The sequence below is a fragment of the Anguilla anguilla genome, chromosome 11, assembly GCF_013347855.1.
Source record: "Anguilla anguilla isolate fAngAng1 chromosome 11, fAngAng1.pri, whole genome shotgun sequence".
Classification (NCBI taxonomy): domain Eukaryota; kingdom Metazoa; phylum Chordata; class Actinopteri; order Anguilliformes; family Anguillidae; genus Anguilla; species Anguilla anguilla.
This window is the reverse complement of record NC_049211.1, coordinates 34,579,269-34,605,681: the sequence shown is the minus strand read 5'-3', so window position 1 is coordinate 34,605,681 and position 26,413 is coordinate 34,579,269. Positions and strand designations below refer to the sequence as shown.

Below are 26,413 nucleotides of genomic sequence, written 5' to 3'. Positions count from 1 at the left end.
CATAGAATCTGTTTTACACAGGAGACCTGGCCAGGAGGTCAGCACAATAAATAAAAACAAAAATGATACAATGACAAGCACTAATGACACACAATAAAAACAAATAAGCAAGATAAGTAATACCTCTCACAGTTACTCCAGGACCAAGGAGTCAGGAAGCCAAAAACTTTTCAACTCAAGCCAGTTGTTGCTCTTGTCGGATGGAATTCAAGCAAGGATGGAAAATAAAATTGTGCCTTCAGTCTGCACTTTTCAGCACAGGTAAGGAAATCAAAACTCCCTGTACACCTAGCACTAACAATCTCGTAGCCAAATTGTATCGATATAGGATTATATTTATACCTGCGGTTAATATGCGTCTCCATTGTCGGCATAGAGGTCTGATCACGATCCGGTCTCCCCTCCAGCTCAAACAACCGCACACATGATGTCCTCTTCCCCTAGTGCACGAGTCCCTTGAAACGTATTGCAACTGGCTTGTTGTAGGCTAATGTTACTGTGTTGTTTTGGCAATAAGAAAGGATCCCTTGACAGATAATTGTGGGCATCCGTGAAGCTATGCGAACACGTATATCCAATTACGTGGTGGCTGCATGCTTGATTGAAAACGAATTTGCATTTCCGCTTGTGTTCAGTGTGATCACAATGTGTCCCCGACCACCTCTGGGGGTGGTTTGGGTGGTCGGATCACAATCCGTCCTCAATGCGTCTCGGGCACATGTATGCCTGTATGTTCATGAGGTTAAGTGCTATTCCGATTGCAATCCGATCACCTGAGACGCATGTTGATTCCAGATGTAAAGGGGGTCCAAGGTGGAGATACATATTAATTGTTCATCCATTAGTTTCCTTCCCTTTGAACAATAGGTTATCCTGAAGTCCTTACTCACTGTGATTGCACTTATCAAATGAGTTAGGTGTGTTACTCCAGGCATCCTGGTCAATTTTGCAAAACAGTTTCTCTAGGTTCGGCCCCCTAACTATCCCCCCATATCTGACTGGTTACCCTGTCTCTTGCATCGCCCACTTTGATTCCCCAGGTCACCACTGCGAAAGAGAGCCAAGTTCTCAGCTCACCTACCAAGTTCAGCAATGATTTCCTAAATGTAAGTACAAATGTAATATTACAAATGTATATAAACACAAACTAACAAAGCTCAAATTGGGGAATTTGGCACAGGGACCCCCCCTTGGCCACCTGAGCATTGTAAAATAAACATGCACCGTGCTTATTGAATCTGTCATGGACTCCAGACTATATTTTGCAAAGCTTTGTCACAGATATGCTGCAACAATGCTCAGTATGCCAGCTGGGCGGGTTAGCGCGGCGCAACCAAGATGGGACAGGGGGGCAGAAGGGTGGACCCCAGCCTGGGAGAGGCGCGGGCCAGGCATTCCGGCGGGACGCCCCGAGCAGCTGTGGCATGGGGTGGAATTTCGGCAGCTGGTGGGATGAGGCAGTAGGGTTTTTTGGACAGATCTGGATAGCTTTATGGGAAGCACAGAACAAAATATTTTGAGGGAGATTGGTTTGAGGGACAACAACTTAGTGCCTTTCATCTTATGATCTCAAATGGCTTTACAATAAAGAGGGGGTGGGGGACCCTTCAAAGACCACCAATGAGTAGCACCCAGGCAAACAAGCCAGAGGAGAAAAGACCATTAAGGACATACAGGACAGTAGCAGGGAAAAAGCCTGCAGCTGGGGCTGTAGGTTTCATTCCCTGGTGGCACACTGCCATCATATCAGAATGTGTAAATATTCAGCTGTATAAACAGATTGTATGTAAAGACTGTAGACCTTATAACCTCTCAACAGGTGGCCCCAAGGTTTGGTCCATGGTTCTCTCTTAGACCTTCTGTATACATCTGTTTCTATAATGTATTTTGCTTCTGTCATCTCCTCACTTGTCTTAACATCTATACACAATATATCTACAAACAATTCCCCCTGCCCGGTACACTGGTCTCAGTGCACATCTCAGCTTCCCTGCAAGACATCTGGATGACAGACCATCACCTAAAGCTCAAGTTGGATAAAATTGAGATGCTCTACTTCCCTCCTGCTTGACCTTTCCCTCACCCAGGAGGCACTCGAGTGTCACTGTCTTCATCTGCTGGGAATCTCAGCGTGGCACTGGACAAAAAAATGTCCCTCTGAAAACATCATAGTGGCATTTTGCACATGTAGATTTTTACTGCACAACATCTGGTGAATCAGTTTGTTCTTCACCACCTACTCAACCCAGCTCTTAGTCCAGGGGCTGATCATCTCCTATCTGGACTCCTACAACTCCTTGTGGTTTCCTTGCCTCTGTCAACAGACTCATTCAGAATGCTGCTGCTCATCTTATCTACAGCCTCCCCAGACTCAGCCATTTCAGTCCCCTTCTTTTATTTCTCCACGGGCTACTTATAATCAGCTTGCATCAAATTCAAACCCTTGGCTGTGTCTAGTGGCGTAGCCTGTAGGGCACCATCCGAATGCTCGTTGTGATGTTTGCACCATGCTCAGTGGTTTGAATCTGGCTCCCCGACCTTCATCGCTTGTCTCTCCCGCTCCCCATTCTTCCTGTCCATCTGCATTGCACTACCCAATAAAGCTGAAAAAAGCCCTGAAGGATATATTTTGGACAGCTGAAGGGACAGCTCCATTATATCTTAAAAAGATCATCAGACCCTATACAACTGCCAGACCTCTCAGTTCTGCTACCTCTGGGGGCCTGGCCGCTCCATCTGCATCGCTACAATTCCTGGTCATGTGTCCCGTGTGTTTCGGCCCCCCAGTGGTGCAATGCGCTTTCCACTGTTGTCAGGACAGCGCAGAAACCCTTCCCACCCTCTAATGCATTTCGATGACTCTCCTCTTCAGCCTGAACCATGGCTTTCAATTCATTGGCTCTGTCCTCTATCTATCCTCTTTCTTTCCTTTCGCATTTACTTTTGGGATTGTAAGGTTATAGGAATTGCTATGTAAAGACAGGTTAGCGGCTTAGTGCCATTTATTTACATTTACAATACTAATTGCTGATTTGTTTGTCTAAATTTACAATCTCTGACAGGCTGTGATGTCATCCTTGGAGAGCGTGATTATTTCCTTTTGCTGGGGGCCTTGGTCTTTCACTTTGGGGGCTTTATTTTAGGTTTTTCTAATAATGACAGTTAAGTTTACTGAACAAAACAACTTGAATGTTAGTTGGCATAACTTGAAAATCTAAGTGGAACACTAAACTGAAAAAAATAGTAAAGTTGTCTTGAAATTTTGAGTATTCTGACCTATTCTGAGTATTTTTTATTGGTGCAGGCCTGAACCTGTTACAACAAATAAAGCATAATCACAGAGACAGCACATGTTGTGCGTGATCTGGTACCTTCTTTAGTCCTTTGATTTCACAGTTGATGTCTTGTTCCATGAGAACTTGGTGACAGCTCTCACTGGACAGAAACCTAGGTTATACATGCAGTCGACTCCTGATGAACGCACACGCTCAGTCATCGCCATAATGACCTCATGCTCATAACTGGAAAACAGAGTAAGTAACATCGCTGGTGATTATAATGGGACCACATGAAACTGCACAGTACAAAAAGAACAGGGTGTGTACAGTAGATATTAATTCAGTCAAGAGCTGCATTTCTTAATGCTGGTAAGTACTGCGGAGGAAAGAAGAGCAAAACGCATTAGCAGTATCGATTTACAGCACGGAGAGTCCGGGAGGAGAAACGAGAGAGCTGGAGAGAGGGGGTTCACTTCACACTGACCGGGCCTGAAAGTTGCAGCATGAGCCGGTTGGTGGTAAACAGGAAGCTCTTGTGGGAGAACGATCGAACGTGATTCAGATTTATATCGCACGAAAGCGGACCTTCGTTACATGTAATTCTTTTTCCGCATGCGGGCTGAGATGGGCACTGATCCCTGAAACCCATACGGGAAATACGGGGAGGAGAGAGAGTTATCGTTTTAATGAAAATATCCCCTTGCTCGTGCATCACAATCTAAAGGCGTCGTCCTCCTCCCGTGGCTGTTGGCGACCGCAGCGGTTCCCTGCCGTTTGGCAGCGGTTCCGGGCGCCCAAACGTGCGGGCAGGCAGATTACAAGACCCCGGCGGACGGTTGCCGTGGAGCTCACACTGTTGTTAGCAACAACCAGAGGGAAACAGAGAGGGAGGAAGTGCCTTTTCCATTAATCTCAAAAAAGCTGGGAGAGACTGCGCAGGAAATATCCGCTGTGTGTGTTTTTGCCGTTGTGCTAAAACAGAGAGAGTAGGGAAATGCCAGAGGTGTGGGGATTATTTTAAAAAGAGAATCTGTCCTGGAATTACACATTCACATGAGCCTGTAGGGCTATCCTGGGAGTGAGTGAATAAATGTGTCTGCAGGAACCTGTTCATATTTATGGACTTTTTCCCTGGGTCGGTTCAAAATCTTGACTTTGCAGCTGATCTTCTCCCTGCTTTAATCTGATACTGCGTGCCACACAAAGCCAGCCACAGGCCATTGCTGTGAACGAAACGGGCGTGTCCGTGGTTTGTCCTGATAAGAGATAAAGAGCTGCGATTTGACGCGCCTCCTTTGAGACCCGATGGGACAATGTCAGCCTGAGAGCGCTGAGCCGCCCTGACGGTCCCACACCTCTCTGGGACTGAGCCAGGACTCCGTACAGCGCCACAAAGGTCTCCTTTGAGCCCTCCCCCGCTGTAATGTGGCCGCGCAGCCTAAAACAACGAGGTCATCCATTTATCCGAGTCGTGTATGTGTGTGTGTGTGTGTGTGTGTGTGTGTGTGTATATGTGTGTGTGTGTGTAGATGTGCGTTGATGTTTGTCAAGCTAACACATTCCACTTGAGAGCATTCAACGAAGTGCGTGGGAATTTTTCTAATGAATCACCTCTTGCTTGGCACTGGGGCTGATTTTACATGTGCACACAGCATGTCCTAATATATTGGGCCTCATTCAGGAAGTATGTGTACAATCACATTTGATTGTATACTGTATGTGAGGAACAGGAACATTTTGGCATTCATCATTTTTTTTTCTTATTTGTATTTGTTAATGGCTGTTTCCTTTTGCTAATCACATGCATATGATTGCACATAAAAAAACAGCCAGCATTCATCATATCATACACCTGGGATATGCACAAATTCAAAGGTCTGCACATGTGTCATGAATTCCATATTGGTTTTTCGTAGTAACATTTTTTGGAACAAAAGTAAGAAAAATTTTTAATAATAAGAAAAGTTTTGTGAATGAGGCCAATTGTGACTCAGGGCTGCCTCATTTGGTCAGGCTTGACTATGTTGGATTTAATCCACTTTCATCCTCATCTTATACTCACAAATAGATGCAGGCATTTGTCTTTTTCCTCCTTAACAAATGCAATTATGGGGAGGTAATTTTGGTTAATTGCTGAACTCAACAAGCAGGACCTACAAAAGCAAAACATTAGCGCTTTCATTTGTGATGTCAAAGATGAGTCCAGGTCTGGCCAGGATTTCCTTAGAAAAGTGATTCCTTACTCAGTGGGATTTCCTGGTGAAAATGAACATAAAACAAAACTAGAATAAAGAACGCTTGGGATGTACAGCAGTTAAAAGAGACAGGAGAGAATTCTCACTGTATGGAGGAGGGACAGACACGCAATGGGGGCTGGGGGGCTGGGTCCCAATGGGGGCTGGGGGGCTGGGTCCCAGACCCCTCCCCCCTGAGGCAGCTGAATTCCGGCCATTAGTGTTGCCATTGATGTCAGATCATGTGACTCCGCAAAAAAAAAAGAAAAGGAAAAAAAAAGCGCTTTATGGGGGCTGGCAGACTATCTCCAGCCTACTCTCTGGTATCTAGGCAACACACTTATTCATCGCCTAGTGACCGTTGGGAGTCTGGAGGGGAAGGATTTGGGGGGCTGGGGGTCTGCTGCTATTCTCTGCCCAGTATGTCTTATAGCGTCCTCTGACTTTGCTGTGGGTCTTTCATTTGGCTGCAGAAACCAATGGAACTTTGCATGAATTAGCTTCTTTTCTCAATGATGTTATGCATGATAAGCAATCTTTGAGTTAGGAGACGCACCTTTTTTTAACGTGCTTGTGACAGCTGAATTTCTGAATACGCTGATATAAAATTAAATCTCTCTCCTACTTCTGATGCTCAAAGGAGATGGCAAACATGATTGTTTAGTGTCTGATATACAACATTTTTTTCTCCCAGGTATAGGGAAGCAGGAGTGTGAATCTAAAGTACTTTCATTCCCACTGAAATAAACCACCAGAATGTAGGCAAGCACTGTCTCACACACTCACAGCCTCAACAATCATTATGAGTGAATGGCCTTGGGGCAAAGGTAGGGGATACCGCTATTCAACATGAGCTATGGTCCTCAGAACAAAGGTACACTGCCATTCAATACAAAATGGGTTTGTAGGTCATTTCTGCGATCCAGCATCTCTAGACTCAGGCAATGTAGCCATCACCATATGATGATCTGTTCATTACGTCAGGTGAACATGCAGTTATCGCTGAAGAGGGGGTCGGTGGAGAAAGAACGGGGCTCCGGTTACTAGGACAGATGTTAAATGCTAGTGGAGTTCATTTTCAGGCTGTAGGCTGGCCACCTTTTTAAATCCATAGTCAACCCGGTTTAATTTGCTGAAAATGTGAAGAAAGCACCTGAAAATGCCCAGAGTTACAGGAGTTTGTCAATCCACTGCAGGTCTACCTCTTCTCTACACTTTAGAGCAGTCGTCAGATGCCGTTCTAATTACGCTTAAGATGGCAGAAATGAATATGTTAAGAAAGAAAAAACGTTTTTGAAACGTTCTCTGACAAAATATACTATGTCGGCAAAGTAAATACTAGTGTACAACGGGTGATGGCTAACTGCGTCCAGTAATTATAAAACTGGGTGCGGTTCCGAGTGTGGGAGGAAGAGCGTCCCATGTTGTCATTTTATCCAATGAGAAAAGGCTAGACTTCGCATATACTTGAGGAAGTCGACGATTTGACCAATAGTAATTTAGCAGGCGCGGTCGCATCAGCAACGCTCGTGTATATTAACAGGTTCGCACCCATGTGCCGCAAGTTCTCTTACATCGACCTCCTTGCTGTCGCACTGTAAGACGTTCCGTTCGGACGGAATTTCATCCTTCGCCTGCCAATCCAGACCATCCAGTAAATACAATGGTAAGATTTTACATGTTTCTTTAATAAGACTACAGTTTACACAGTGCCATACTGTGTACACTATAATGTAACAATTTATCGATTTTTATTGTCTAAATATAATTAGTAAGCTATGTTAATTTGCTTAATTATGATACTGTACAGTTTCCAAATATGCCATTTATTCAAAGAAAATCGTAGGCTATAGAATGAAAGCACCGTGTCTCATTGATTTCGCTGAATTTACCACAATCTTACTCGTTTTCCTTTTGCATGAAACTACTGTAGACCTATATCATACTATCGTTATATTCCTATAATGAATCCAAATCCGGTAGGCGTCAGTGCCACATCATTTGTAGCGACAAAGAACCGAGAAATAAAACGCCTACGATTCATATAACTAACAAATGCCCTGTAAAATGAGGAAAACGAACAACGGGTTGCTTAGATACACTGTGCTTAGAGCACTATTAAATAAGTCTTTTTTCAAGAGTCGTAAGTCCATAACCATGGGATACCATGTACCCAAAACCGAAGAGAACGGCGGCGTAGTGATTACGTGGCGAGAGGAATCCAGTTTCAGACAAAGCCAACTTGATAGAAATGCGATGTGATCCGAATACATTATCTGGATTTAGCCGGCCTAACGCAAGCCAGCGGGGCTGTCACTTCAATTTTTAGGACAAAGATATGGCCCCAACCCCTTGAGCCAACCGCCACACACATCTGTCTTCTTTTGAGTAGACTTACAGACCGGCAGGGGGACCGAGGGAAGCGGTGTAAATCGTCGAACTGGGTCGTGTTTTGTAAAGGAAATACTAGCCTGAGTATCTGGTGACAGCTGAAATGGAAGAGACTGTCAGCATGGCTACTTACTCATTAAAAATGTACGTGCGGGTCAGGCAACATTATGAAAAGACCTGGGATTAATTTCGAGCACTGATCACCATTATGATCCTGGGGGAAATGTAGCTACTGTACTTGCTAGAAAGAATGACCTATTTCAGGCCTGCTTAAAGAACGGCGATTGAAAAAATCTCTTTAGAATGAATCAGTCTTTTGTTTAGTGTACCCACACTCGTTTTTTTCAGTTAAAGTCACATAATTTTCTTTTGAGGCATTGTGCAAAAGAGCTGAACCAATAAAAATAAAAACGCTGCAGTGTTTGATGTGGGTTTTGTGTTAATTTCTGTTGGACAAACAGCAGCAGAGCTAGTTCAAAATCTGTGACTGACATAATGAGACCGGAAGTTTCTTTTCATCAAGGGCTGTCATAAGTGATGAATTCAGTTTGAATACGCTTAAATGATCAATTTTAAATCATTTAGGGCTGCAGAGTATATTATAGTACATGTGAGATGCAGTTCAGGGCTAAAATGCCGTTTAAATAGAATTGACAACAATTCCATAATATCAATAGGAATTCATTAATTATCTTTAGAAGTTAATAAATTGTCAAATTATATCCTGTTGAACTGACTGATAGATTATGTTTTATTGTCTCATCAACTGTACAGATAGGCCTCAATTCAAGTTGGGGATTTAGCATATTGTTGAAGACTGACCCATGTCTGCCTGTAACTACTGAACAATAATTACATTTCTAGACAAATGTTTCAGAGCTGTCCCAAATTCTGAGATGTAGATGGGTTATAGGTGCTGTTTGATTGGATTCATCTACATAATTGCTTGGCTTTGCCTTCCTCTGCATCCAGCGTGAGTGCATCTCCATCCACGTGGGCCAGGCTGGTGTTCAGATTGGCAATGCATGCTGGGAGCTCTATTGCCTGGAGCACGGCATCCAGCCGGATGGACAGATGCCCAGTGACAAGACCATTGGAGGAGGGGACGACTCCTTCAACACCTTCTTTAGTGAGACGGGAGCAGGCAAGCACGTCCCCAGGGCTGTGTTTGTGGATCTGGAGCCCACTGTAATAGGTAAGTCATTTTATCCCTGGCCTGCAGAAGTGAGGTTGTCACATGTGGTCCTGAGCCCTCTGGCTAACTCCTGTGTTTCTATCCACCTCCCCAGATGAGGTGCGCACTGGGACTTACCGCCAGCTGTTCCATCCTGAGCAGCTCATCACTGGAAAAGAAGATGCTGCCAACAACTACGCTCGCGGCCACTACACCATCGGCAAAGAGATCATCGACCTGGTGCTGGACAGGATCCGCAAACTGGTGGGTATCTGTTTGAGCCCTGTAAAACTGAAGGCCTTTATATATGTAGATGTTGTGTGTTGAGTTACACCAGGTCTTCTCCTCCAGCAATAACATGACTGCACTCTCTCCCCAGGCTGACCAGTGCACAGGCCTCCAGGGCTTCCTGGTCTTCCACAGCTTTGGAGGTGGTACCGGCTCTGGTTTCACCTCCCTGCTGATGGAACGCCTGTCTGTTGACTACGGCAAGAAATCCAAGCTGGAGTTCTCCATCTATCCAGCTCCTCAGGTATCCACAGCTGTGGTGGAGCCCTACAACTCCATCTTGACCACCCACACCACCCTAGAGCACTCTGACTGTGCCTTCATGGTTGACAATGAGGCTATCTATGACATCTGCCGTAGAAACCTTGATATTGAGCGCCCCACCTACACCAACCTCAATCGGCTCATCGGCCAGATTGTATCCTCCATCACAGCCTCCCTCCGATTCGATGGTGCCCTCAATGTTGATCTGACAGAGTTCCAGACCAACTTGGTGCCCTATCCCCGAATCCACTTCCCTCTGGCTACTTATGCCCCCGTTATCTCTGCTGAGAAGGCTTACCATGAGCAGCTTTCTGTGTCTGAGATCACCAATGCCTGCTTTGAGCCAGCTAATCAGATGGTCAAATGTGACCCTCGTCACGGCAAGTACATGGCCTGCTGCCTGCTGTACCGTGGTGACGTGGTGCCCAAAGACGTAAACGCTGCCATTGCCACCATCAAGACCAAGCGTACCATCCAGTTTGTGGACTGGTGCCCCACTGGTTTCAAGGTTGGCATCAACTACCAGCCCCCCACCGTGGTTCCTGGTGGGGACCTGGCTAAGGTTCAGAGAGCGGTGTGCATGCTGAGCAACACCACCGCCATCGCCGAGGCCTGGGCCCGCCTGGACCACAAGTTTGATCTGATGTACGCCAAGCGCGCCTTTGTACACTGGTACGTGGGTGAGGGTATGGAGGAGGGAGAGTTCTCCGAGGCCAGAGAAGACATGGCCGCCCTGGAGAAGGATTATGAGGAGGTGGGCGTCGACTCCGTCGAAGGTGAAGGAGAAGAGGAGGGAGAAGAGTACTAAACTGGAGAATTTCTGTTACAGGCTGCAAACAGCAATGCCACTCAGATTTGTGAGTCTCAATTCAACAAACATTGGCAGAACATTGTATGGGCTGACAGTTTATATGATGAATAAAAATTCCAGTCTAAAATTATCTCCTGTACTGTGATTTTTGGGAAAGGTGTTTTTTCTTCTCTGTTTAACAACAATTGTGCTATTCATCAAGCAAATGTCTATTCAGAATGTCACAATAAATGATGACAAGGCCTAGTGTTGGGGTTAGGGTGCAGACTAGTGTACACACTGCAGAAAGCATGCAAACGAGCAGCCACTTCTGTTCCTTTAAGTGAGGGGGAAAGGCAAAGCAATTCTGCAGAACATATTTTAGTATTAAACAAATGTATCCATCTACACAGTAAATGTTCAGTGTATATTCAACTCAACACTGAGTTTATGAGCCCAAATGAGATTCTCATTTCGCAGATGCTCTTGTCCAGAAGGTCTTACAATGCAAAAGAACATAAGGTCCACATTAGATATGAGAAACACAAATACAGGCAAAGCCATCAACACTCCAAGTACCATGACGCAGTTGTAAATATACACCGTAAGTGACACTGTCAATACCAGCAGTCATCATACTAATTAACAAGTGCTAGCAGGAAAGGGTAGGAACAGAGCCAGGGTGCAATGCGAAGAGGTGGATCTTCATTCCGCTGAAGAAGGTCATTGAATATGCTTCCTTGATCACCATGGGAAGTTCAGTACCGTGATGCCAGTGCAGACGGGCATTGTGACCAGGGAGACCAGCTGGGCAGGGCGGGGACAGACATCTGAGGCTGCAGAGCAGGGCCATCTGGCCGGCCTGTACGATCTGACGGCTGATTGGCGGTATGGTGGATGCGTTCCGAATGGCAACTGGCAGCCAGGAGAAGTGAGAGGATAAGTGGCATAATGTGAGAATGATAAAATGTACTATTGACAGTGTCAGTGATGAAACAAAATGCTTTTCAAAAAATTAATTCTCACCTCACTAAACTAGCTATCAGAAGATATTCATCAGATATTTGTGACATCCTCTGGAAGAACAAAAAAGCAAAAAGCTGTCAATGACTTTCTGAAACGGCTAAAGTTTTCAGAGTACAATTGTAGCAAACGGCCCTTATTTAAGATGAACTGTCACTGCTAATTACACCGTTTGATTTATGTGGTAAATTCAGTGATACCAGATGATACTGGCATTCTACCATCCGTACATCGCAATAGGGAATAGGGACAATATTTCTTACTATCATACTGTCGTTTCCCCTATTTAAATACTAAAGAAGAAAACTAAGGTAGCTACATCAGTTACACAGATAGCCCAGGGCATGCCTGTATTTACGTTTTGAAGGAAACGCAACTTTTTGGTTTGAATGAGTAAAACAAAGATAAGGACACGCAGATGATAAGAGGAACAGGAAGATCCCCCGAATACGAAATCACAAAGGGTTAGGCTACCGAAGATGCCATTTCCCAAGTTTTTAAAAGATAACTGTATTTTGTTCGTCTGTTAATTTTACAGACCTGAAATTGTGGAGTACAGAACCAAATCAAGAAAAAAATAAGTATTTGTGCCAAACATTATGGAGCTCGCTGTATATTTAAAGTTGTACATTTTCATAGGTATAAGAATTACAGATAGGCCTTGCAGTTCTCTCAGCAGTCGACCCCGTCGTTACAGACCTTAACGGAACAATGCACCAATTATTTTTTTTGTATATTGTGCCTAAGAATTCACCAGAATATAGCAGCGCAAAAATATCGTGCCCCTCCGATTGCATCATACTGCAGGCCTACAACACATATTTGACGGGTTGTCATTGGTGTTGGATTCTGATAAATAACACAATTGCCGCATATTGCAATGGTTGGGCGTTTTACCTCATTATAATAATATATTCACATATTCAGGGCGGCAGCTCCGTCGTATACCTTATATACTAGGATTAGCTCCCCCTCCGGTCGCAGTTACTCGCACCGACTCTTCGCCGTCTGGACGAGTAGCGTAATTTCTCTGCTTATTTTCACAGCTCATCATCATCATCTCCAAGCAATCAGAATGGTAAGTAATTTTCTTAATATCTATAAATTTCCCGTTAGTGAACGATTTAGTGGACGATAGACTTCTGGACTATAGCTGGGAATCGCATCGTATTTTTTTTTTTTTTTTTTAATATATATAATTTTTTGACCTTCAAGTTAATGCAGCAATTTTGACAAATCGGAAAAAAGCCAACATGACAGAAAAACGGTGACATTTAATTTAATAAAATGGGAAGTATTTGTTCCTTCGACGTTAAACCTTGTGCGTGGAAGCATTTACAGAACACCTGCCATGTTTGCATAGCTTACTGACGCTTTTAAATAGCATATATGAAGCCTCAACAAATAATGCATAACACTAATTCTACAAATACTGCTGAGCTCGAACCTTCATCGTACAAGCAATTGCCCGATTAATGACAGACAAAGAAGTATGCTCGGCGTTCTGTCTCGCGCTTCCATGTCTGCCCTTCATGATGTTGCATAGCAATCTTAAAGCGGATTACGTCGACGCCGCCATACATGTATAGGGCGGCCATTTGGGAGGGGAATTCCTTTTTGTCCTTACTATGCATGTGATGTGGGTCTACCTGGCGCAGAACCCATTTATTATTTCATAATACGGTGGAAAAAATAATTCGGGGGACCTGTGCAGGAATCTGGAGGCTGAGCATCCCCAAGCACCCCTATTTTGAGATTGCTGTGAATAATTTCGAGGACATTATGTACGGCAGATGTACGGCTGGTAAGGTGAATAAAATAAAATAAAATAAGACTATAGAGAATCGAGACCAGTTCTATGTGGCCGTTTCCCCGCATGATCCCATTTTATGATAAAGAAGAGATTACTGCCAGGACAAATAGGTACAAAAAAATAATAATCTCCGAATTTGGAATCTTGTTGCATGTAACAGCATTTTATGTCTTGTGTGTACTTCAAATTCCTTGTCCCCACTAATCCAATATATCGTACATTCTGAAGATTTTATCTACAACTGCTACGGAGAGACAACTGGGTTTTTAATCCAGCTACAGAAATCATGATTTCAAAGAAATAATGTCTACATACTGAAGCATCTTGACTTTGAAAATAAATAAAATAAAAAGCTCTGGCTGTAAAAGATTTCCTGCGAAGGACCACTCCTAAAAGATGGGAAAGAGGACTCTGGTGGAATCAACCTCTCGTCTCATCAGACTTTAATGCGGCAGAAGGGTGTAGCTAGCTGACCTAGATAAATCTGAAATAAACCCAAGAGGAGCAGGCACATCTGAGAACAACATCTACCCAGATAGACGAGGCAAAGCATACATTTCTAAAACTACCTTTCGTATGTAAACATTATTGTAAAGTGGATTGAGAGATGTTTCTTTTTTCCGTTACGGGACTGTACCACACCCTAACAGTCTTCTGGATCTTTAAGTAACTCAGCAGAAGGCAAGCTAACTCAGCAGAAGGCAAGTAGACAACTGCAAAATGGCGTGTTAAAGCTCGGTACGAACAAAATTGCAACAACACAGACAGCCCTGTAGCTGGTAACATGACCACACCCAGCAATTAAAGATGTACGAGGGACCTCAAGATTATGTCTTTGTCTAGGTTGGAAGCATCAAAACAGTAGTTATTTCCAATGCAGAACTGTTTTTTTTCTGCTCTCTGTTCAAAAGGCTCTTTGGCCTATTTTATCAGGTTCATGAAAAAAAGGGAATATGAAATGCAAGATACATTAAATGTAGATTTTTGGCTGGACCGCAACAGCGGGGCCAGCCCTATAAACGTGAATGTCTGTGACTGACTGAGTGACTGAGTGATGAAGTTACACCGCGCATGTCTGTGACTGAGTGACTGAGTGATGAAGTTACACCATTGGTCGGCCGGTTCGGTCCAGCCATATACTAGGTTTTGACCTGGTCTTGTTAGTCATCTATGTGCAATCTTTTCACAGATATGTGAAGTTCACTTCTTCCCCTCTCTCTCCGGCCTTTTTGATTGGATTAATCTACATAATTGCTACATAATCTACATAAAGGCTTCGCCTTCCTCCCTTTCTCAATCCAGCGTGAGTGTATCTCCATCCACGTGGGCCAGGCTGGTGTCCAGATTGGCAATGCATGCTGGGAGCTCTACTGCCTGGAGCACGGCATCCAGCCGGATGGACAGATGCCCAGTGACAAGACCATCGGAGGAGGGGACGACTCCTTCAACACCTTCTTCAGTGAGACAGGAGCAGGCAAGCACGTCCCCAGGGCTGTGTTTGTGGATCTGGAGCCCACTGTAATAGGTAAGTCATTTTATCCCTGGCCTGCAGAAATGAGGTTGTCACATGCGGTCCTGAACCCTCTTGCTAACTCATGGGTTTCTGTCCACCTCCCCAGATGAGGTGCGCACTGGGACTTACCGCCAGCTGTTCCATCCTGAGCAGCTCATCACTGGAAAAGAAGATGCTGCCAACAACTACGCTCGCGGCCACTACACCATCGGCAAAGAGATCATCGACCTGGTGCTGGACAGGATCCGCAAACTGGTGGGTATCTGTTTGAGCCCTGTAAAACTGAAGGCCTTTATATATGTAGATGTTGTGTGTTGAATCACACCAGGTGTTCTCCTCCAGCAGTAACATGACTGCACTCTCTCCCCAGGCTGACCAGTGCACAGGCCTCCAGGGCTTCCTGGTCTTCCACAGCTTTGGAGGTGGTACCGGCTCTGGTTTCACCTCCCTGCTGATGGAACGCCTGTCTGTTGACTACGGCAAGAAATCCAAGCTGGAGTTCTCCATCTATCCAGCTCCCCAGGTGTCCACAGCTGTGGTGGAGCCCTACAACTCCATCTTGACCACCCACACCACCCTAGAGCACTCTGACTGTGCCTTCATGGTTGACAATGAGGCCATCTATGACATCTGCCGTAGAAACCTTGATATCGAGCGCCCCACCTACACCAACCTCAACCGGCTCATTAGCCAGATTGTATCTTCCATCACAGCCTCCCTCAGATTTGATGGTGCCCTCAATGTTGATCTGACAGAGTTCCAGACCAACTTGGTGCCCTATCCCCGAATCCACTTCCCTCTGGCTACTTATGCCCCCGTTATCTCTGCTGAGAAGGCTTACCATGAGCAGCTTTCTGTGTCTGAGATCACCAATGCCTGCTTTGAGCCAGCTAATCAGATGGTCAAATGCGACCCTCGTCATGGCAAGTACATGGCCTGCTGCCTGCTGTACCGTGGTGACGTGGTGCCCAAAGACGTAAACGCTGCCATCGCCACCATCAAGACCAAGCGTACCATCCAGTTTGTGGACTGGTGCCCCACTGGTTTCAAGGTTGGCATCAACTACCAGCCCCCCACCGTGGTTCCTGGTGGAGACCTGGCTAAGGTTCAGAGAGCGGTGTGCATGCTGAGCAACACCACCGCCATCGCCGAGGCCTGGGCCCGCCTTGACCACAAGTTTGATCTGATGTACGCCAAGCGCGCGTTTGTGCACTGGTACGTGGGGGAGGGTATGGAGGAGGGAGAGTTCTCAGAGGCCAGAGAAGACATGGCCGCCCTGGAGAAGGATTATGAGGAGGTGGGCGTCGACTCCATCGAAGGTGAAGGAGAAGAGGAGGGAGAGGAGTACTAAAGGTGGCACACCTATGTGGAAAAAACTCACTCTACTATCTCATCCTATCCATGTGTGAATCTAGTGACGTTTGTGGCAAGTGGGAGGTGTCTCTTGCCCCCATGGCAGGAAGGCAGGCTCTTTGCAATCACATAGTAAGAATCTTTAAAAGATTGACTGTTCTATAGTTGTCAGATCTGTGATCATGATATTTGATTTAATTTCATGTTTTGACACATTATTTATTTTCCATCCCATGCAATAAATACGTTTTAAAAAATAACAAAGTAATTGTGTGCATTTGTTTCAGAGAATAAATTAAGCATGAACATGTCAATTAGCATGTCTGCAATATCATGTATACTGTAACATCTTCAAAAAAGAAACAAATTAACCAATCTGTTATGCTTAAGAAGAAAAAGCCAGGCATCCCTCAGTCTAGGGAATTTACAGCAAACTGATTTCCCCAGTCCGTTCTAGCTGAAGTCATGTAATTTCAATGGACGGCAAGGTGGGGCAATGAGAAGTGCTCTTGCCTCACAGCAAGAAGGTACTGAGTTCAAATCCTAGCCGAGGGCCTTTCTGAGTGGAGTTGGTATATTTTCCCCATGAATGCATAGATTTCTGCCCACAGTCCAAAGACATGCAGGTTAGGTTATTCAGAGAGTCTAAATAGTCCTTGGGGTATGAGTGAATGGTGTGTGGGCCCTGTGGTGGATTGGTGACCTGTCCCGGGTCTGTTTCTGCCTTTTACCCAATGTAAGCCTCCCTGTGACCCTCACCAGGAGTATGTGCTTTAGAAAATGGATAGATGAAAATTCTCTGCTCTCAGCTGCACTTCAAGCCGTGTAGAAAAATGTTCCCTGTTGCTGAATAAGGTACTGCATGGAGGATGAACTGTCACAAAGAGAACTTTTTATTCTTTGTTGCCAACGCCAAGGTAGGTAAACGAGAGTGGGATTTTACACTGGGGTATCGATCGACGGTTTGTGTGCACATTTTCAGGAGTTAACCACAAACGTACAATAAGAGGATTTATATTATTTATGAAATGTGTGTGTGTTCTGCTTGTAGTCCTTGTTATTGGAAAAGTCCTTCAAATTAACTACTGGCTCCTTCAGGTTCATTATGACATCAGTTTCCTTGTGGTGTTTGCAAAAGACTTCAGATCCTCCTGATATTTTTGCACATTTGTGTGAGGCACTTCATGTGTTTCACGAGGCACTTTCATGTGTTTCACGTGAACAGCTAGTTTGATAGTCCCTGATTGGCAGCTGTCATGTGAATGTGGTGGCAGTGTTTCTGTAATGTTAGAATTGGACATGTGAAATCTATTGAAAGACACTTTATTACAATCAGAAAAATAAGTCTTTTCATGTCCAAGCCTTCTGCTTATGCTGTCATTTTGGCCTCAAAAGCATTTAGACTTTTTTCTGTTTGGACATAGCACTTGGCTTTGTTTCAACTGCATTCAATGCAGCATATCCAAAGCAAATAATCTGAGTCTACGTCATTCACTGCTCTGCACTATTGCTGTAGACTGTATAAGGTCACAGTCATACGGGGTGCTATAGCCACATTAATATGCACCAAAAATGCACTTAATAGCTAGACAACAAGCTTTCATATAAGACCTTGTTGAAATAAGTACACAGAGCATCAACCAAAAGCTGTTCAGGTAATAGCTTTCCTCAATGACAATAAAACATTGCGCTCGTGACGTTAGCAGCAGAATTGTGTAATAATTCTGTCAAACCGATTATATGTGCAAGCATAACATAGCAAGCATTACATAGCAAGCATTGTGTGGTGCTTGTACATATAATTGCTTTGATAAATAAATATCAGAAATGGTCACTATCATAAAGTATTTTAATCGAACAAGTGTTCGAACACACCATAATATAAACGCTCCCTATTCAGGACACTTCACTGTAGGACCCGCTGCGCCAACACCGCCACCTTTTGGTTGTCTTTCGACATATACCCCGTGTACAGCTGAGAAGAACAAACAGTAGCCTACTCAGTGGATGGAACTGAAGGAGAATCCTGCGTCTGAAATAACTTGGATTGACTGCCTTTAGAGAAACATAAACGGTCTTTAGAGAAACATAAAAGGCAAGTGTTAACTTGAAAAGGCTTTGAAGATAACGGTCAGAAAGTGTATAGGCTAATCTAGCGTCAGTGTTAAATTCACGACACACTAGGCTACCAAAGACGTGCAGTTTTCGTCGAGCACTTCGACAGTTACTAGATACGACTACTACTGTACTACTGATTTCTGGAAGTAAATGCGTGGACATTTCCCAGAAGCGGAGCAAATGTGCAATTCGCAATAGCCTAACCCAACCACCAAATTTGTTTTCTTCATTATAGAACATTTTATTAGTTACAACAAATCTTATTTTGTCATTTTAATCTTACCCTAATCCAATGGTAACCAACCCTGTTCCTGGAGATCTACCCTCCTGTAGGTTTTCATTTCAGCCCTAAATTGTCACACCCACCTTCGTTACAATAACCAAGTGATATATAAAGTAGGTTTTTATTATACTAAAAAGCAGGGATTTAGATCTACATGTCCGAAAGATGTTCAAAGCATTAATTCAGGCTCAGCGCAGGTTGCAGGATCTCACCGGGCAGGCAGATGTAACCCAAGCCAGAGTTGAAGATGGTCCTCTTTTCTAAAACCCCTTCCTCCAATTCCTTACAGATGTCCTGAGTTAGAAATTGGGGTAATTGCTGACTATCTTTGCAGCATGCCCTCTTATCTAAAATAACTTTAAATATCTAAAAGGCAACACGAAGGCTACTATTAGCGAACACTGTAGCACTCAGTCCGCCGGAGAAGCGGACTGGTCGCAGAAACGTCAGCTGGTAGAGAGCACGCGCACCTGGGTTGTGTTAACTAATCAGCCCAGGTGTTTTAAGGTGTGTTTCTCTCCACAGTTTGGGGCCGAGATCGGGAGTACACACCGAGAGAGCAAATTTTAAGTTGAATTTGTCCAAGCACAAAAGACGCAGAGAAAGTAAACCGCCACTGAAAAGCAGCAGCTAGCTGGAAAGTTGCCCCTCAGTTTTGCTTTCTTTTGTCTTTGTTATTTTAGTGTGTTATCTAAGTTCATTGTTTTTGTTCTGAAACCGTGAGGGGGAAGGACGAAGGTGTTCATTTATTATTTATTATTTTTACAAGTCAATTCAACCACGTCATTCCCCAGAGTAGGCTGCACAGTGGTGACATTATTATTATGAATGATCTACATGCGCTCAAAGTAGCCTACACAATCTGGAATTTAGTTCAGAAAATGTACGGGAGAATTGGTATACATGGAACAGTTTTCGGATTTTGCTCATTAACTATTTTACTACAAACAGCGTTGACATGTTAGTTGTTTTACCCATTTCAATTACGTTCATAATTTAATCGAGTTGGATAAAATGTAAACCAAAGAACAAGCAGTCCGATGTTACATTCATACATTCGAACTTAATTTGTAATTGTAACAGAGGACAGAGTAATTGTAACAGTAAATGAAAATGCTTACGATACGCATATGGGTGCCCCCCCTGCACATATACTAATGTTAATCAAGGAAACACATCTCAAATCGTAAAGTGAGACAAGCCACATCCTCATATTATGAAGCGTGGGGCTTTATTTATGGAAACAAAGACTGTGACGCACAAGCGTAATTTTCAGTGAAGTGAGCTGTGGTAACATCCACATCGATTAAGAAAGCTGCTTTTGTTTGTTTCTTAACACCCAGGAAAGCTTTTACAAAGCAAATAGCTTTCTATAAAGACCAATCTGCTGTATGCTTATTATACTGCTTGTTAGGTGGTTGTTTCTTTTCTATTAATCTCTTGCATCATGCAGAAGATGATGCTATGTCAACACAGCAAGAAAATTAGTTGAACACATTTACATTAAACACTGAACTAACTTATAAGTCAAACACGTTGATGATTAAACTACAATTCATTTCTTTAACGACATTACATGTAGGTGGTTTTCAACACCACCTAGTGTGCCTTATCTTCAAAATCATACTAACTTTTCAAGGGCCGATGACTGTTTTAAGTTATGTATTTGATTTATTGGAAATAAAAATAATGCCTTATTATCGAACATTACTTCCAGAAGATAATTTTTTATTTACCAACATTTATGAATGTTGCTGAGAGTTTCATTCAGGCTTCTTGTCTGGGTGTGTTATAGAGCTGAAATGCACAAGTCACCGGAACTGGCCTTCAATTTGTGAGTTTGTTGGAGTATCCCGGTTTCAAAAATAAGATGAAACTGGGATAGCACACTGAAAGGTGAACGCGCGCGTCCCGCCACAGCTACTTTTCTCGTTGAGCAAACACGAGCTCTCTGACATGTCTCATCTGTAAGTGGTTTAGTGTTGCCTGCAGTGGTGACAATCGGCCACTAGAGGCCGGCAAAGTAGCCGCAGAAATATGAAAAGTGTCTTCTCAGTACTTGTAAACTAGGGAATAACAATCCCTCGAAAAGGAGAAGGAGAATGAGTGCAAGATTATTGCCTAGGATGTATGAAATTGGTTGGAAATATTAGTGCTGTTGGGTCAAAGTCTACGTTCAGTGCTGTTGGGTCAGAATTTGAGACCAGTGCAGTTGGGTCAGAGGCTGAGTTCAGTACTGTTGGGTCAGAGGCTGAGTCCAGTGCTGTTGGGTCGGCAGGTGAGTATAGTGCTGTTGGGTCAGAGGCTCAGTTCAGTGCTGCTGGGTCAGAGTCTGAGTTCAGTTCTGTTGGATCAGAGTCTGAGTTCAGTGCTGTTGGGTCAGAGGCTGAGTCCAGTGCTGTTGGGTCACAGTCTTGAGTTCAGTGCTGTTGGGTCAGAGGCTGTGGTCAGCACTGTTGGGTCACAGTCTTGAGTTCAGTGCTGTTGGGTCACAGTCTTGTGTTCAGTGCTGTTGGGTCAGAGGCTGAGTTCAGTGCTGTTGGGTCAGAGGCTGAGTTCAGTGCTGTTGGGTCTGAGGCTGAGTTCAGTGCTGTTGGGTCAGAGGCTGAGTTCAGCACTGTTGGGTCACAGTCAAGTTCAGTGCTGTTGGGTCAGAGGCTGAGTTCAGTGCTGTTGGGTCAGAGGCTGAGTTCAGTGCTGCTGGGTCAGAGGCTGAGTCCAGTGCTGCTGGGTCAGAGGCTGAGTCCAGTGCTGTTGGGTCACAGTCTTGAGTTCAGTGCTGTTGGGTCAGAAGCTGAGTTCAGCACTGTCGGGTCACAGTCTTGAGTTCGGTGCTGTTGGGTCAGAGGCTGAGTCCAGTGCTGTTGGGTCAGAGGCTGAGTTCAGTGCTGTTGGGTCAGAGGCTGAGTCCAGTGCTGTTGGGTCAGAGACTGAGTTCAGTGCTGCTGGGTCAGAGGCTGAGTCCAGTGCTGTTGGGTCACAGTCTTGAGTTCAGTGCTGTTGGGTCAGAGGCTGAGTTCAGTGCTGTTGGGTCAGAGGCTGAGTATTTATCTCAGGGTTCAGGCGAGCCCAGTCCACCACCCCCCATCTAAAATTGGGGCCTGGTATTCATATCCCAGGACGAGGCATGGGGGTGGGCTGGAGGGCTGGGTGAAGCAGGCTGACAGGTGGAGTTTATAAATACTGCCTTTGTTCCCCCCCCACCCTCCTCACTGGCACCTAAAATAGCTAACTAACAAAAATAAATACACATATTCTAGCTGTTCACTTTGACATTGCATTTAACTGTTACCACGGCATTGTCAATCTAGTAGACGCAAGTAACATGTCTTGTGTATTAATTGCATTACTTTTTTATTTTCTTGTCTGGTGTGTACTCATGTATTTGACATGCAGTGGGAATTCTGTGTGCGTTCTATGTTTGCTGAATGAATCTTGTATTACTGCGCTCAAGCAAACAGAGTGAGTAGAACACAAAGAAAACTACTGCTGAGAAGACACAAAGAGCATGTGTGATAGAGTGAACCATGGCAACAAAGCTGAGTTGAAAAAGGATTTTATTTCAGTCTTCGTACTTTGGGATAGGACCAGAAATACCGTGAGTTTAGGACATTTAATAAAATTCATTAAAACAAATAGATGAAACTTCTGTGATATGATTAAGAAGAAACACTTTTTTTGAAAGGTAACAGACACTGCTGTATTGCACATATTTCTATGAAGTTCTTTCACTTATCTAGTGAAGCCACATAATTCTGAATATGTTAAAAATGGGGGGTGTCTCCATAGAATATCCTGCCCAGATGCAAATTTTGCACAATCAATACTGTAATCTATGCCATATTTTATTAAAACTCAAGCAAAAACACAGGACGCTGAAAATGCTGCATAATTGAATATGATCCTGTTTACTGTACGTAAACGTCTAGCATAGCAACATTATTTTATAAAATACTTTGTGGTAACATGATGGCAGCAGTAGATATTCAAATTTTTAAAATATATAAATAAAGGGTAGTAAAGTGTTTTCCCCCTTATGTTATGAAAAATATAACTGTCTTGTATTGATGCTGGTCAGGAGAGATTCCAGTGTGCAAGGGAGATGTCCGTCTGTACATTCTTGCAATTGTATCAGCATCAAATAATTTTGGCTGTCTTGTAATCCTTACTGCTGGTGATATAAATTTTGATATAACTTAAATACTCTGTTGGCATAAATAAGAATGCAGGGAGGATGCATTTTTTTTTTAGAGTGCGTTCAACATTCCGTTGTAAGACCTGGAGTTCCGTTTATAGAATATATATTATTATCTTGAATGCCTGAGGTAAATCTTACAGATTCAAAAAAGGGAAATGCGAAGCAAGCTGTATCGAATATTAATACATTCACGAAAAATGCAAATATTTTTTTGTACATGAAAAGGTACTTTAAAAATTTACAAAATCACACTCTACAAAAGTGCACACATGCATATAAAAGCTCTCAGAAGAAACCCGGATCTGGCCTGACGCTTGACCACTTTTCATTGGACAAGATTGACATTTTCTTTCCTGTGGCCACATAGTTAAAACACAGCTCCGGCGTCTCAGAAGGAGAAACCACTGAGCTGACACAATGCAACCGGTAGCAAATAAATCCTAACGTGACAAGTGAAACCTTTCCATAGTAACAGTACAAAACACATTTATTTAAATAACTCCTAGTTTAAAAAAAAACCCTTCAAAATCCTGTAAAGATGGTGAAATAATGCTGTTATCATGTGCAAAAGACTCCCTTTCCTATCCCTTCATTACATAACATGGCACAACATTGTTTTGTGCAGAAAGCATACAGACAAATAAATACAAATTTGTCCTGGTGCAGTATGTAGCTGGCGTTCTCGTCAACAATCTATGATTGCTTCATGTGCATATTCAAATCACCTGTCTGCAATATGAAGCCTTAGGAAACAATGTTTTGTTCCAGAAGCCGTTACTCTGATCTTTGCCACCTACTGAAATGCAATAAAATCCAATAGAATACATTTCTTAATCATACAGTGCTAGCACATAGCTTCTCTGATAATTTGTGATATCTATCAAAAGTTACAACTAAACAAATAATTGTCTTCAAGATTAAGAAACATGAATGGCTACTGGTAAGAAACAGACTGATTTTCTTCTGATCTGAAAAAGAGGATCTGAAGAGGTTATTTCCTACATTTTGACTAGACCCCTTCCCTAAGAAATCACCAGCAGAAGGCTACGTACGATGATCTTCAAGCACAAAATAAATTACTTTGTGTGATGCCACTAGCTTTAGCTTAATTTAGCCTGCTGTTTCATAGCATAATAATTACCTTTAAAGCAGGGCAGCTCGACTCCAGGTCCTGCTGGCCGCAGTGTCGGCTGGTGTTTGCTTCCATGCACTACACCATCTGATTTAAAATGAGCTTACTTCCTGGAGCGAGAAGGTAAAATAATTAGTGAAATCAGGTGGTGTAATGCATGGTAGTAGCAAATACCTGCGGACCCTGCAACCTGCAGTACCTGGAGTAGCGCTTCTATAAGGTATCATTTCTGTTGCTTGGTGTCTTTCCCTGACTTTCAGGTCAAAGAGATCCTTCAGATGTTTTGATATTGAAGTGCACAATACCAAACCTTTACCCAGAAAACAGTTAAAGCCTTTCTCTTAAACATAAACAGTTTGCCTCATGAACTATACTATATGTCTCACAACCTCAGCATCTTTTAATGGTTTGCAAAAAAGTAAAAAAAAAAACAAACTTTTTTTCATTCTGGCGAATGAAGCATATCAATTTCATATCAATAGGCCTACTAATGTGATGGGCAAGCCTGAAAGTTACTTGCTTACTGGCAGTTTTAGTATTTTTAAATTTACCATTTTTTGTAAAGTTATTTTTATGCCTGTCACCTTCCCCAAACTTTACCTGAATATTCTGTGAGGGTCACAGTCATGCTGTAAACGGAAGGCTGCCATATTCTGAATTAGAGGAGCTATTTCTGGCTGAACCTTGGTTTCACTGAAATAAACGACAGCATGTTTGAATGGTGGACAGGCTTATGCAGGGGCCCACTTCCGCGCGGTTGAATAACCACCAAGTCTTCCCAACATGCACTCAGACCACGTTTCTGCATCTCTATGGTTCCCTCCCCTCTCGTTTACTTCCCCTTTTCGTTTGCTTGTGCGGTTGAAGCGCGAGGCGTCTGGACGAGCGGCAGAAAAGAGCGTTCCTCCCTCCCTCGCAGCCGCTCCGCGCGTCCGAAGCTCGCGGTGCGGCCGTCGGCGTCGGTAGATGACTCGCTCCCAGGTGACGTCTGGAGTCCTCGCTGATGGAGCGCCGCCGAACCGGGACTTCCTGCGAACAAAACCCGGAGAGGTCGGGGGGAGAAACGACCCCTTCACCGACGAGCGCGTCTACGTTTCATTGACTTACGGGTAGACAATCCAAAAGAAAAAGACACCATGTGAAAGGAAGGTTGAAAAAATCATCAAAAAGTAACATCACAGAAGTAAATATTTAAGTTAAAATTGTCAAACAAAAATGGAAAATAAAATGTAAAATGGCAAGCAAATCCAAACAAAAATGAAACAAAAACATTTAATAATTTGAAAACAAACAACCACCCCTAATTTTTGGATACTGCTGGGATTTATATTAGTGTTAATGCATACTATGCACATCCAGAGTCAAACACTAATGTATAGTAATATGAGAGAACCCCATTATACGCTGAGCTACCCTGTGTTATAAATCACTGATTTCAACCAATCACTGGCTCAACCAAGCAAAAGACTCTTCACAGCAAAATTCTCTGATTGGTTTATATCAGTACTTCGCTGACAGCGCGTGGTATTTTTCCATCGCTACCAAAATCAACAGTGTTAGTGGGGTAGTGCTCTGTCTTACCTGGGTAACAGTATCTCATGACAAGATGTGGACAAAAAGAATGGCCATTCCAATGTTCAGTAATATCACCATACAGATCATGATTGAGTTTGGCCCCTGGTAAAGGAGAGGAGGAGTATATTAATATCTGAACAATGAGAAAACATCACAACAAACATTTTTGAAAACAATTAGTTGATGCTGAAGTGAAACTTTGTTAATACATACGCACTTCATTTAAAAACAATCCTTCAGCAATAATGACAATATGTATTGGCCGCAATTTGTACTTTTCAAGGTTTGTAAACACCTACAATGAGTAAAGCCAATGATTTTGGGTGAATAAATACTAATAGGAATGATAATTAAACCAAAGTGAATGTCAGATCACAGGTTCTGCAGACTGACTGGTGAGTGTGTCTCTGTGACCTATGATCTGTGATTCAGCATCTTCTCTTACCGATCAGATGGGGTGCAGCTGTTCAGAAACACTTATCAACCAGAGTACAGTGACGAGCTGCACAGGTCTTGGTGAGTGAGTGCTTTGCTTTGATTTCATTGGCAGCCCACAGGAGGAGCTTAGTTTCCCAAACTAACGCTGTACTGGAGAAGCAAATTCTGACCCCCCACTTTCACTTCCAGGAACTTTTTACAGCGAAAAGCTCTTACAGTGCAGACTTTTGGGAAACACAATCCACCAGCATCAGTCACAGGAGCTGTCCTATCCTGCAGTTGGCTCTCATGAACACCAGGGGACGACATATTCTCATGGCGATGCATCGCTACAGGAAGCCTTGTCAGGGAGACAACTGAGCCTCATAGGCTGCCCACTGTACTTTATAAAAACCCATCAAGTAGGTGTTTCTTGTTCTGTGGTGAGTGGGTACATCACAGGATAATTTCCCAATGTATCAGTGAAAGTCCCTTTGGATCAAAGATGACCCATGTTCCTGTATTTTTAGACATGCATGGTGAATAAAATTCAACAAACAATGATCATT

General features: G+C 43.5%; 3 protein-coding genes and 1 long non-coding RNA gene across 4 annotated transcripts in view; 2 read left to right on the top strand and 2 right to left on the bottom strand.

Moving 5' to 3' along the window:
• Positions 1 to 7,021: 7,021 nt before the first annotated feature.
• On the top strand, positions 7,022 to 10,568 carry tuba1a (tubulin, alpha 1a). Its single transcript, XM_035383542.1, has 4 exons — positions 7,022 to 7,178; positions 8,876 to 9,098; positions 9,193 to 9,341; positions 9,457 to 10,568. Exons 1-4 carry the CDS (start codon positions 7,176 to 7,178, stop codon positions 10,435 to 10,437), a joined length of 1,356 nt encoding a protein of 451 aa, XP_035239433.1. The 5' UTR covers positions 7,022 to 7,175; the 3' UTR covers positions 10,438 to 10,568.
• A 584-nt stretch (positions 10,569 to 11,152) lies between these two features.
• On the bottom strand, positions 11,153 to 12,485 carry LOC118208665. Its single transcript, XR_004761613.1, has 3 exons — positions 12,391 to 12,485; positions 11,446 to 11,495; positions 11,153 to 11,334 (listed from the first exon to the last, which is right to left on the bottom strand). It is a non-coding gene; the product is annotated as an uncharacterized LOC118208665 (long non-coding RNA).
• Positions 12,370 to 16,381, top strand: LOC118208664 (tubulin alpha chain). Its single transcript, XM_035383550.1, has 4 exons — positions 12,370 to 12,520; positions 14,558 to 14,780; positions 14,875 to 15,023; positions 15,139 to 16,381. Exons 1-4 carry the CDS (start codon positions 12,518 to 12,520, stop codon positions 16,117 to 16,119), a joined length of 1,356 nt encoding a protein of 451 aa, XP_035239441.1. The 5' UTR covers positions 12,370 to 12,517; the 3' UTR covers positions 16,120 to 16,381.
• A 5,681-nt stretch (positions 16,382 to 22,062) lies between these two features.
• Positions 22,063 to 26,413, bottom strand: part of jph2 (junctophilin 2) — a 33,553-nt gene continuing 29,202 nt past the window's right edge. Inside the window, exons 6-7 of the mRNA XM_035382656.1 lie at positions 25,434 to 25,529; positions 22,063 to 24,881 (exon numbers count right to left, since the gene is read on the bottom strand). Coding sequence (XP_035238547.1) covers positions 25,449 to 25,529 — 81 coding nt within the window. The 3' untranslated portion in view covers positions 22,063 to 24,881; positions 25,434 to 25,448. The remainder of the gene's footprint in view (positions 24,882 to 25,433; positions 25,530 to 26,413) is intronic.